Source organism: Excalfactoria chinensis, chromosome 6 (genome assembly GCF_039878825.1).
Source record: "Excalfactoria chinensis isolate bCotChi1 chromosome 6, bCotChi1.hap2, whole genome shotgun sequence".
In the NCBI taxonomy this organism is placed as follows: Eukaryota; Metazoa; Chordata; class Aves; order Galliformes; family Phasianidae; genus Excalfactoria; species Excalfactoria chinensis.
In genome coordinates this window covers 22,300,973-22,313,832 of record NC_092830.1, presented here as the reverse complement: position 1 = coordinate 22,313,832, position 12,860 = coordinate 22,300,973, and the positions used below count along the sequence as shown (strand labels likewise).

The 12,860-nt window shown below is 40.6% G+C and overlaps 1 protein-coding gene across 1 annotated transcript; it reads right to left on the bottom strand.

The window, feature by feature from the left end:
• Positions 1-1,009: 1,009 nt before the first annotated feature.
• Positions 1,010-12,524, bottom strand: LOC140253919 (lysosomal acid lipase/cholesteryl ester hydrolase-like). Its single transcript, XM_072340016.1, has 10 exons — positions 12,466-12,524; positions 9,535-9,672; positions 8,571-8,685; positions 7,487-7,685; positions 6,802-6,911; positions 5,343-5,479; positions 4,601-4,741; positions 3,465-3,536; positions 1,999-2,067; positions 1,010-1,249 (listed from the first exon to the last, which is right to left on the bottom strand). The coding sequence occupies exons 2-10, from the start codon at positions 9,664-9,666 to the stop codon at positions 1,016-1,018; spliced, it is 1,209 nt and encodes a 402-aa protein (XP_072196117.1). The 5' UTR covers positions 9,667-9,672; positions 12,466-12,524; the 3' UTR covers positions 1,010-1,015.
• Between the last annotated feature and the right edge of the window lie 336 nt (positions 12,525-12,860).

Sequence of the window (12,860 nt, the reverse complement as noted above, 5' to 3'; positions counted from 1 at the left end):
GTGTAAGCTGTCATAAGTTTGGAAGACAGGCATTATGATCAGCACTGCTAATGTAGAGGTGACCACGTTTTGTGTAACCTGTGGACAGGTACTCTACCAGATAAGCATATATGTCAGTAGATGTGAAGTCCTTGCATGGTGGCATAGATTGAAGATACTATATCTTTCAGCTAATGGCTTGGAATAGAAAACAGTTGACTGCTTTCACATATTTCAGAAATTCCATGAACAAACTGTGGCCAAGACGTGAAGTAAAATTCAAACCAATAGCACACAGTGCTTTCAACAAATTAATTGCATGTGTTAAGATTACCATATGAGTTAACAGCTGCATTGGTTGGAGTGTGGCTTGCTTTATGTATCTGCATCCTCTCATTCCTCATCTACAACCTATGGTCATTGTAGCTGGGGTTTTGGATTGCATGAACAAATCTTTGGGTGACGTGTGAGCAAGGAGGGCAGAGAATACTTGGATAAGTCCGAAAAACAAGGCTGATATTTTTTTATTACTATTTTTTAATTGAATTCCTTGGTATTTGGAAATCACTGACTGCCCACTCCTGCTTGTCACTGAAGTTTTTTTGCTCATCATGGCAATGTTAGTAAGTATGAGGAGGGAAAAGAAGTAAAGCTAAGTGCTCTGTCAGGTGGATAAAAGATTCAGTTTAAACAAAAGATAATGGAACTGTGGAGTATGTAAGATATACAAGAGAACATATCATTTAGGTTTAAGAAAATCAGTCTTGTATGAGTAAGAGCTGTCCAAATCAAGTCATTCTTGAAGAATGTGACCTAATTTTTTTCAGTTTTTATTTTCTTAGGAAGATACCAGTCATAGTAACATCATGGTAAACCTCAAACCATGTAGAAAGCAAGAAATAAACAAGTGTAGGTAAATACCTATACTAGTATTCTTTACTCTTGTCTCTGTGTTTATCTTTTCCTCAGGCATCATCCCTATTGCGAAATAAGATTTGGTGATTTTACTGAATGGATCGACACTGTATGTGTGGTTTCAAAGGTATTTTATTAGTAGCTCAATGATTTTTGTATACATTTTCTCAGCTGCATCAAGGCCCCAAATGAAATCAAGATGTCCCCAGTCAGGAAAATGCTCATGGTAACAGAGATTTTTGATCCGAGAAAGCAGCTTTGCCATGTCTCTGAAATCTGCAAATTTGTCTTGTCCACCACTCCAAACTGCAATGGGCGTGCTTATCTTCTCTATCTCATATGCGGGAGGAGTAGCCTGTAAGAAAGGGAGGGCATCTGAGTGAATGCTCTTATGTCAGGAACTGTGTTAAGAAAAATGATTCTGTGCAGACTTCTGTTTCTCTTCTGTACTTGCTACAAGAAAACAGTAGAGATCAAGTCCACTCTCTTAATGTATGTTTCCCTACACCCAATCCCTACATATCATGGAAGGGAATGATCTATCTTATTCTTAGACTCTTTTTGCAGTGTATGGCTATGAGTTGTCCTGAACATTGATACCTGCTTATTCTGATCATAGGTGTGGATGCAGAAGGAGCAGTATCTCTCCTCACCACGAAGGGTCTGTGGGGCTTATTCTTGTGTTTACCCAGCATGGGAACATCTTTAAATTTTGCTGGTGTGAGGATTGTAACTGTTGGACTTAGTTGATATATTTAGGACTGAAGTAGCAACAATGTACTTTGGCCATTTGAAATTTGGTGCAAGGATTTTTTGGAACTTCATACTCATCCAGCCCTAGGAAGTAGTAAGTCAGCATATCAGTGAATACATCCCTGCCTCGGTAGGGAAAGAAAAATATTAGCTGTCTGCAAGGAACTGTCCATGCTTTGCCTGTGAATAACAAACTTTTAAGATTTGGTAGTAGGTTCAGGTCCAGATGAAACATAATCACAGAACACTTCAGAAATTCTGTAGCCGGTGAGGTTGTATGTGCTGAAGTTTTGTGTTCTTAGTTTTGCCAGAACACAAAAAGTTGTTCTCAGGAAAACCATATTGCCTTACCTGACTGTATTTCTTCATATTTTCCTTCCAGCCATAGTCATATGCTTGGAATCGGTCTGCTTGAAATACCTGTGGGTATTGTAACGAGGACAGGTAAAATGAAAGTGAGAAAACAGAGTGCTGGTGGTATTTTCCTCCCCATGACTGAACAAAAGGATCAGACAGTGGATTGTGAGTTCTTCCTGGCCCTTATTCCTGTTGCACGTTTTCCCAGGTACTGAGGATGGGCCATAGGGTGAGTGGCTTTGTCACCTTTGCCCTTGCTAACATTGTCCTGTTCCTCAGCTGCCACCACTGGGATGTTTCCTTTTTCAAATTTGGCTGCAGTCACTTCCATTAGTTGTGATGTGGGGCCGTATTCAGTTTTCACATTGGGAAGTAGACCTTCCTGGAACCTGTCAGGGCTATTATTAGCTTTGTAGCGTAATACATGATATCTCCTCACATCACACATCACACTGATACGTCATTTGTGTGTTAGTGTTGTCTGATCTGCTCGCAGTAGAGGTGACCTTTCCAGACACACGGTTATTCTTAGAGGAGTTCAGCTACTATAGGTGGATTGTAATTAGCCTGTCACTTAGCAGTAGTCTTCTTGAATTTGTTTTGTTACCAAAAGTAATTAAATTGAATCTGTCTTACTGGAAGGGTGAGTACATTTTTCAAACTAAATCCTGATTAGTGATTTGATTAGTGAGTGGTTTTAGATAATGAAAGGTGAGAGGCGTTATGGAGCTCTTCCTCAGCTATTCCCACATGGGCTGAGTTGAATGTTTTGAGTAACTGAGGATGCCATAGAAATCTGCTGACTTGCTTTCATTTACCGAATCTGGGTGCTGATGGTGTAGATGCTGGAGATTTGAACTCTTTATCTAGTGCTGGCAGAAACAGTCACAGTGCTGTACACATACAGCGTTGTACTTCTGAGCTGGCACTCTCTTGCCATGTTCTGGTTCAAACTCAGGTCTGAACGTAGGATGCCAGATGAAAAGGCTGTTCCCCATTGTCCCAGCAGAAGCCTTTGTGTGGGTGGCTGGGCTCTGGGAGGTGATCGCATCTGTGATCATCTACAGTTAACCCCCTGGGGGAGGGATCACATCTGTATTCTAGCTCATCCCCTGGCTGCTCAGATTTCCACTGTCCTCCTACTGCCTGCCAAATGCCCGGGCTGTGTTTGAGTGCTTTTCTGCAGCTTTCAAGGCTAAAACAAAGTGGAAGGCTGGAAGCCGCTGGAGCCCAACTGCAGAGAGGCTTGATGTGCTTTGGGAAAGTCTCAGTGCCTGATAGTGAAGGGACAATTTGGTAATGCTGTGGGAAGCAGTGCTCCCCTGGTGGCAGCTGCTTAGTGCATTATGTGAGAAGATATGGTAGGAATTTCCCCAAACAACTGCCTCTGGACTTCCCCATAGTCTGTCAGTTGCATAAAAAGCTGTAGTAAGTGACTGTATTCCAGTAAGCAGTTATACCTGATGCCAATGAATAATATTCTGTACTGATGTCCCAGCTGGTGAATGTCCTACGTATACATCTATTCGACTCTGGAGAGAAAGCAAAAATGTTATAAAGGCAAGGATCCAGTGTTGAGCAACACCATGTTCTGTATTATAGTCCCATTTTAATAGAATACTCTTCAAATATTAAACAGAAAGCTGATAGGCAGATTGATAGAAGTATCGATCTGCACACACAAATCCTTCTCCTGAAAGTTACTAATGCTGAGGATGTAATACAGTACCACTGTGAAATCCTGTGGTCCTCAACAGCAGAAAAAAAACCCTTCCTTTCCTTTCTGTGTAGAATCCTTGCTTAACCTCCACACATACACAAGTCTTTGAAGACTCATTTTCTTTTTACTTTTCTCCTGGTGCCAAAGAAGCAGTCTTATGAATCACAGGCTGACTTTTCATCTGCTTGTGTTCATTGCTTTCTTAAAGGGTTCTAATTCCATTTCCTTAGTTTCTTTCTCAGACTTACCTTGCCCTGCAGAGAACGTTAGTGACTTAACCCAAGTCAGTTACTGACTGTCTCCAGGAATCTCACAGTGTTGCATTCCTCAGGCACAGGGCAAGGGATTTCTGTATCTCTCTTTGTTGGACTGAGCTGCTGGGCCCATTTCTGAGATCAGTAAAAATGTTACATACTCCTTAGTATAGCTCTTTGGGACTCATTTCTGGCTCAAGCAGCCTGAAATTTGGAAAGAGAAGTAGAGCTTTTCCAGTTTTTAAATATTGTTCAAAGAACCATAGTGTCTGCATGCTAAGGAAGAACACTGAAGTCTGATTCCATCATCCACTGGCTCTTTTTAAAGAGTATGTGTATATGACCAAATTCTGATCTGGTTGACTCCCAGAGAGGACATACCTAGAGATGCATGTAATATGGCTGCAGACTGAATTCAGCCTTTTCTTCCTGGGACAGAGTATGTCTGCTTGTTGATCTCATTATCAGCTCTAGTCCTAGTCCCCACATTCTCTCTGCTGTGAACTATGCTGTGTTTCATGTTCATTAATATGTATGACAAAAAGTTAAGGATGTAGTGCAAAATATAATTTCTAAAATCACTTTAATTTTACTTCGAATAGGTGTTTTTGCATGTACTTACCGTGTTCAGGTTTTCTATGTTGCCCCCAGCTATATAACAGAGCACTTTGCCGCACAATCTATCGCTGTTTGAACACAGCTGTGTCACAGGTCCTTGCATAAATCCAATCTGGTGCATGGCTCCTTTCCAGCCAAATGTTAACTGAGGGAAGGGAAAAGTGCAATGCTTTTTTTTTTTTTTTTTTTTTTTGTTTTGTTTTGTTTTTTTTTTGTTCTGTAACAAGAGCATTTTATGCAGGAAACTGTTGGTAACAGCCTAGCCTCCTAACTCCATATTCAAAGATTGCTGAAACAGTTTGCCCTCCTAGTACCCACTAAAGTGTTCTTTTCCCCATAGTGCAACACAAGTAATTCCTGCCCATTTTCCTCTCTTCAGCTTTTCAGTCCTGGAGGAAAACATCCTTTAATTTCCAATGCTGTGGCCTCAGTGCTGACTTATTTCTGAAGTCTGAGATCGTTATGGCTGTTATTGCAGCTCTGTTATACTTCCTCCTGTACAAGGCCAGCAAAACTGTTAACAGCAACAGTCCTATGATGTGACAGTTTCCTGCTTCACTGGACCTTCTGCAAGCCCAGCTTTCTCTTCTCTAGTGTTTCGCCCACCCCAGAGATTCAGAAGAGAATTTTCAGAAGCACATAGTTCATCCCAAGCTCAGTATCAGCATCTTGCCCCTTTTGTTTAGACTGAGCAGGCTGGACCCTGAAATGGTAAGCTGGGCCTTGTGGGGGGAAGAAAGACATACCCTGAGCACTGCTGCAGGAAGTTTTGCTATCTTCATCAAAGGGCCTATAGCATACGTGCAAGTGGTTACTGGGCCCAGAGCAAAGAATACTTTCACCCTTTTAGCCAGCTCAGGGTATGTAGAAAATGCTATGAAGCCTGCAAACAGAGAAGAGATGACCTAAGTTAGCAAAAACATCTCCAACAGGCAAAAATAAATATGAAGTAGGTAGCAAACGAAGAAGTGAGACAAGATTTGTAGCCCATTGTCTGTATTTGTCTGTGCCGTATCTCTTAGCAAAGGCAAGTGCTAATGCTAGATCCTGAAATGAATTTTATTTGGGAGGCAGAGTTCATCCTGAACTTGACAGGATGCCTGAATATTGCCTTTATTAGAATGGTTTTTGTAGATGAAATAACAAAGAGTTTTAGGTGACAAGATTAGATTCCCTCTAGAGTTCATAAAACTCTCAATAAAAAGAAATGAAAATTTCAGATTATAGCCTTTAAATGACTGTAGGTGTTTATATGTCCACGGAGCAGTAGAATAATAAGCTGAATACTGGAACTCAGAACATTTTCAACAATAGTTTATTTACACCAGAGGCATCTGTATGCTTAGTTAGTTTTGCCTTGAGAATCTTTTAGTAGTCTTATGAGTGGATAAGAAAGGAAAGGTCTGGACATGTGATATTATATGATTTTCACACATTTTCATCTTTTATTTTTTACCCCACACAGTTTTCTCTAATGTGTGGTTCTTTGTCCATTTTCAATCAACATCTGTTTATGAACCTTGTAAATGAGCTGTAAACTTCAGAAACTTTTAGCTGATGATGAAAAAAAGTTGCACTCAAAAGCCATAAATTTGATTAATGCTAAAGGTTGTCTCTAGGAGAAAATAACTTATTAATGCTTTTTAGTTTCTAAATTTCAGCCTCTGGCAATATATTTTTAAATGGTAATGTGGCCAGTTACTATTTAAAGCATAGTTCATGAGTGTTTATAAGATAGGTATTACGTCACACAACTTAGTAATGTTAAGATTCTTCTTCCTTGTTCTCTATTATTTGAAATTGTTTATCTCATATGTTTGTTTTTTTTTTTCTTATTAGTTTTTCCTTACAGTTCACAAGGAAAATAATTGTGTATCTTAATACAGAAGATTAACTTAATGAAAATTCCATGTGCAGAAAATGTAATAAAAATGCCCAGTGCCAGTATCTGGAGTACACACTAAGGAATGGCTTTTAAGTCTCTAATTATTTAAAAAGTTGGACTACGTTTCTAATACTGTCAGATTTCTTTGTTTATTAATGGCAACCAAAGCTGTTTTTAGAAAAGTTTCACATGTTTTGCAATCTAATCTCAGAAGGCACTTCTCCACAGACAGGAAAAACAGCAGTCAGTGGGGAGACGCACCTCCTGATCAGCTGGGAACACATCCTTATGGTTGTGAACCATAAGCATCTTGTTCTTACCTGATGCAGTGCCTTCAGAGTGACCAATATAGTATACATCCTTTTGTCCAGTTTTATTCATGATGAAGTACAGCTCTGCTGGAATATCATATTTACCCATTTCATCAAAGCTACAGAGGAGAAACACAGAAAGCTGGCAGGCAGTTATCACAGTGTGAATTACTGAATGTCAGTCTCATTCATTGTATTGAGCATGATCCACTCAAAGACAAGAAAGGGACAGAAAGACACATCTGTTCTGACAGGTTGTTTGATGCCTTGGAGTGTCTGCAGAGGAGGTGCAAAACTGTCATCTGTGGCCGTTGGGAAAGATAATCTAATCAGGGCTTTTACTGGCAAGGATTTCAAAATACATTTATCTTTTGGTTGACTTCAGCTGTGAGAGATCAGAGATCTCCAGATAAGGCTGCTCAACCTGTTCCAGTTGAGCTTCTTGATCTCCTTTTCTCAGTGCTGCCTCCCTTTTTCTCAGCATCCCCTTTCATTTTCCAGGGCCTGAAATCCCTTCCTCATCCAGTGCTCCCAACTGTGAGTACTAGTGTGTATCCTTCTTTGTTTGGCTCTTTATTTCTCCTTGGATTTTGTAGGTCCTGTTTTGTGATGCTAAGCAAAAACCCCATCAGAATGAAGCTATCTAGTACAATTGGGGCACTCTGTCTTGAGTAATTCCCCCACCACACAGTACCTGAATTGCCAGAACTCTTTCTGGGAGGGCTGAAGGGTCTTGTGTTTTAAAGACCAGGTGTTCCCTCGGCTGTTTCCTAACCAGACGTCATAGCCAGCATCTGCAAGAAGGAATCCCAGGCTGTTCTCGGGCAGGTTAGAAATCCAGTGGGTGGCATCTCCTAGAAAAGCATGCTGTAGGAAGACTGCAGGCTTTTGTCCTGGAAAATATTGGATATCGGAGCAGTAGTTAATGTTGATTTAAGATCCAAGTGCAGAGTTGAGTTTGTGAGAGATTTTAAGTCTTTCTTTCAAAAAGCTCCCAGAGGAATTATGCATAGATATTGGGATGAGAAACCTGAAGGGTTTGTACCATGCAAGCAGTTTAACCATTTCATGTCAGGACTAGCTAAATAAATAAATTTTTAAAAAATGAGGTGGCCAGTCCCCACCTACTTTTGTACTGGACAGTAAATGTACAAGTTGAAACTATTTATCTACAACGGAAAAGTGCTGAAAGCAGAACAGCATGTGGAAGAGAGGATTCGCAGTCTAATTTTGGTCAGCCTTATTTGGAGGATGATGAGTCTGATCCAGATCTCCAAGGAAGGTATCCAAAACAAATTATAAAATAATTTTAAGGAGTAATAAATGAAGTAGCACCTTGAATTTCAAGTTGAATTTTTTAATTCTATTCAGATGAAATTCATTTGGTCTTCCATGATGACCTGATTTCTCATCACCTTTAAGAATATCTGTCTTTCAGAAAAATGAGAATTTTTACTGATGTGCCTAACCAGTTGTCAAGCCTCAGTTTGCTTCTTTAAGTCTATATAACTTAAAATGTTAATGGTAAACCTCCTCTCAACACACAAGAGAGTGAGAAGCTGGAATATCACAAAATTGTTGGAAAAATCTGAAGCAAGGACAGAGACATTAAATGTGAAGGTTCTGACAGATCCATTTGGGCTACATTCCTGGCTAACTGCTTTTGCTGAGATGGAAAAGCATGGAACATGCCATTGCACATGCAAGTGTGAAAGATGGGGGTACCCAAGTAGGAGTTGGATCCGAGTCCTTCCTTATGTGTTACAGATGTGTCACACCTGCAATATGCTTGTTCCTCCCACCGGGAATTCTGAAAACACCAAGTATGTATCCATCTTTCGTGGTAACTTCGTACTCCTCACATGGGTATCCATGATACCTGATCATTTCACTCTGTGGGAAGCCAAAGGAGAGCTTATTAACATGCAAGCCATCCGATTCTTAGGCAGAGGAAGGCAGGCAGGTAGCACTTGGCTGTGCTCATCATTCAGTGCATTGCAAATCTTGAAAGCTTTCACCTCCTCACTAGACCCATGTGTCTGAAAAGAAAGGTAACAATCAATTGCGTGCTGTAAAGTGTGGTGACTGGGGAGAGGAGCATGAAAAGTCAGGTTTCCTTGTGTTCAGGTGCTGTCTCCTCAAGGGAGACTGCCTCAGCTCTCACAGCAAGTCTAATGGAGATAATTTGTCACACTGTGCCAGGCTGATACAGATGATACCTCTCTAGAGAATAAAAGAGTGCTAGTATTGCTTTAAGGCTACAAAAAAAAAAAAAAAAAAAAAAAAAAAAAAAAAAAAAAAAGTTGTCTTTAGTCTATAATAAGTCCTTTCCTGACAAACTATGATTAGGTAAGCCACATAAACCTATTAAGAATTCAGAGTACTTGCATTACTTAGTGTTGTGAGATTCTGCTGGTTGAAGAAAGGGTTCAGCCTCCCTTGCCACTGTACTGAGCACAGAATCATAAAATCATTAAAGTTGATTGAAAAAGACCACTAAGGCCATCTAGTCCATCAACTCATTGCCGCCCCACTTGGTAACCATGTCCCTCAGTGCCACATCTACACATTACTCTCTAATCACCTGCCTCCAGGTCAGTGACTTCAGTGACTTGGGAAAATGGGAAATAAGAGCACACCCTTCTTTAAACCTCCTCACATAGCCTGTTAGAGATAGTACAGTGGTAGTGGTGTTGTGAAAGACATGTTAAGACTGTTAGCAGAGAAAATGACACAACTTACAACGTTCATGAGGTTTTCAGGGTTGTATTGCTTCCTGTGCAGTCCTTCCTCTGATTTCAGAGTGTGGGGTGATGTGAATCCTGCTGAAAAGGCGATGGCCTGGGAGCACAGCAGCAGGAGGAGACACCACATCTTGGGCTGTGTGAAAGAGCAGATGCAGTGTGCTTGCTTTAGAAAGAGAGAGCTGCAATTTCACAGAAAGCCCTACTTGCTGAGTTGTTTGACTCATCCATTTACCATAACCACAGGATTTTTCACCAGCCCATTGCTGCCACTTCATCCAAGAATCTTCTCAGCTATCTTCATTTTTTCCTGCATTTTTTCTACTGCTAGTTCTGAACCCAGTGTTAGTTACTACTGAGAAACCATGGGATGTTTCTACTGAGAAACTGTTACTACTGAGAAACCATGGGATGATTCACGTTGAGAGCAGTTTACAATGGAAACTGACTGTGTTTTGCAAGGGTCTCTATCCTTACTCCCTAAGAAGCAGGTGTCATTGAAAATCTTGTCTTAGTTGTGGTGAGGTGACATCTTTCTCTTTGCTGGCTGGACTGCATGGCAGCTATTCTGAACAGGAACTGGAGAAGGCCGCCTGTCTAGAAACAGTTTATGAAGATGCTTCCTACAGTAGACACACTTCCAGGCTTTAGTCTTTGGTTTCCCAGAACCCAGTTGATGACTACAGAACACTTCCCTCTGTGAGCATCTCTGGACTTTTTGTCAGCATGAATATTTTATCTCCAAAGTTCCCCATAAAAGGGAGGAGCATGCCATGTGTCATAGAAAGCTACCAGTTAGGGGACTGTGAGTTGAATCTATTTGGATAGCAAAAGATATACTGTTGTGTTCAGTGCTTCTTGCCTACAAAAGAGCTGCAGATAGGTGGGATAGGAATTTTCTTTCCAGTGTGAAGAAATTCACAAAAAGGATTCATCCATGTAGCACATGATTGGGCTTACATTTCTGGAAAATCTCCAGTATATCTAATTATGGTTGTGTGCTGTGTCTGCCTATGTGAGGGGAGAGTAAGGGCTGGGAAAAGATAAGAAGCAGCCAGTCTGCAAGTGGATAACAATCTTAAAGTTCAGGAAGGCTACCTAAAGTTCAACAACAGGATATATGGGACAAAAGTGATGAGTAATGCAATGTAATATTTCAGCTGACCAAGGTTTCTTGTAAGACTGACACACCATTGTTGACTGGGGAAATTATGGGTCTTGTAGGTTTGGTTTCCTCAGAACAGGGCATGCTTCTGTCACTGTGGGTGCTGATCTTTGTTCACTGTTCTGTCCATCCTGTTGTTACCTTTTCATGTCATTGATGAACTTCTGCTAAGTTCAACATTGAGATACAAGCCTCTGAAGTAATGGGATTCCCAGATGCTCCTGAGGAGAAGGACTGTTCAGGGCCTTTGTGCCAGCTGTGACATGTTCTACAATGAGCTGAGCAGTCAGCAAAAGTGACCCAGCCTGCTAACCAGTATTCATATAGCTCTAAGGCAGCCTGGTCATCAGGGTTTGTGAGGAAATTTCATAGGAGAACCATCTGCATTAGGAGGTTAAGCAGGCTTGGGTAATGTGTCTTTCTGAAACCATGCATTGCTAGGTACAATGAACACAGAGAATCTAATTTTAGTGAAGGACAGAGACCCTCCACATTCTGGATTCTGCTTCTAGCGTAAGACACCTGCTATAGCAAGACATGCCGCCCTTATTTGGGCTTGGAAATTTAGCTATAGATCAAGGGAAAATGTGAGAGTATTCCCTGGCATGTGATGAGGAAGATGGTCAGAATTTATGGATGGAAGGGAGAGGTACCCACAAGATTTTTGCACTCTGAATCTCGTTATGAAAAAAGTGGTTCTGGCCTTCTCTGATCTTCAATTTAAACTTCAAATTTTACTGAACAAGCTTAAAGAAGCCAAACCTCCTGAGACATCAGAGAACTGCAATGAAGCAGAGTTTGGAAATACCCAAAGCTTTAAACTTGGCACCAAAACAAAAACCATTCAGTTCTGTTTGTATATTGAATACTTCTTAATTTTTGTTGTCCAAACAGGAAGCATCCCAGCTACACACTGAATCAGCACAATACTCCTTTCTGCTTTCTGTTGTTTCGCTCTGTCCCAATGGGAGTAAAATACAGCTCCCTGTCTCTGCACATGGAATCTCATTTGGGAAGAAAACACTTTGCTGGTGTCTCATTGTGCTTTCAAATCACTAGTAAGTCACTCTGGGACAATGGAAAAGCTAAATCATTCCTCTTGTTAGAGCAGTTTTTTTCTCAAAGCGCTCTATTATCACATAGCTTAGCTGGCATGCCTCACAGACTTCCAGGTATTCATCTTTTGAATCAGATGCAGCAGGCTAAGTAACATCAGTCCTAGGCCAGTGCTACAGTAAGATTCAGGAGCAAAGACTTCAAGAGAAATTAAACCATAAGGAAACACTAGACATGGTAAACTGTCAGAAAAGAAACATACTTAGAAGGAAAAAAGTCAGAGAAAGAAATGCCTTTGGAAGCATTTCAGGGTTAGTGAAACTAAGCTACAAGACCTTCAGAAATTTATCCATATAAATATGAGAACCTTCTGGTTTACTAACAAGATGTACATATGCATGGAACTTCAAGAACTGAATGTCCAATTTACATACACTGCTTCAATACTCAGACTTTAATTCCTTTGTTCCTAGACTGAATAAATAAGTAGAGGAAAATGAAATAGTCACTCTTTTTCTTTTTTTCTGTGCAGGTTGAACTTATTTGTCTTCTAACTTGAGCAAATGTACTTCCATGCCTGGCTATAGGCTTACAGATCAGAGAGGAAATCTATTCTTACAATTAACTAAACAAAACCAGGACTGCATGTCTTTATGGAGATAGGTAACAGAGAAAGAGATCATGAACACACATGCACAAGCAACTTACCTCTGCTCTGATCGCCTTACTTGTGTCTTCTGCTGCAGTTCCTTGCCTGTCTCCAGCAGCAGAATGATTCACTGGCAGAAACCTATGCCAATAAAAGGAAGTCCAAACACAATGAGCGCTTCAGGATAGTGAGTGTCATGAGTTGGCAGCATGTATTGTAGAGCATGTTTGAGTGCTGATTTGGCAGTGCTTCAGAAGTGAGGCAATCTTCGTGATGCAAAAGAACTTCCAGTTAAATTCACAAAACCATTAACAATTGCTTGCATACCAGTGGTTATGATATTCAGCACTGACCTGGGCATTTCAGTTCCTTGGGGCTGTGGCAGACCTTGACCTGTACTGTTTCCCATCTTGAAGGCTGATTTAAATATAATATTTTAGGACAAAGAGGAAGA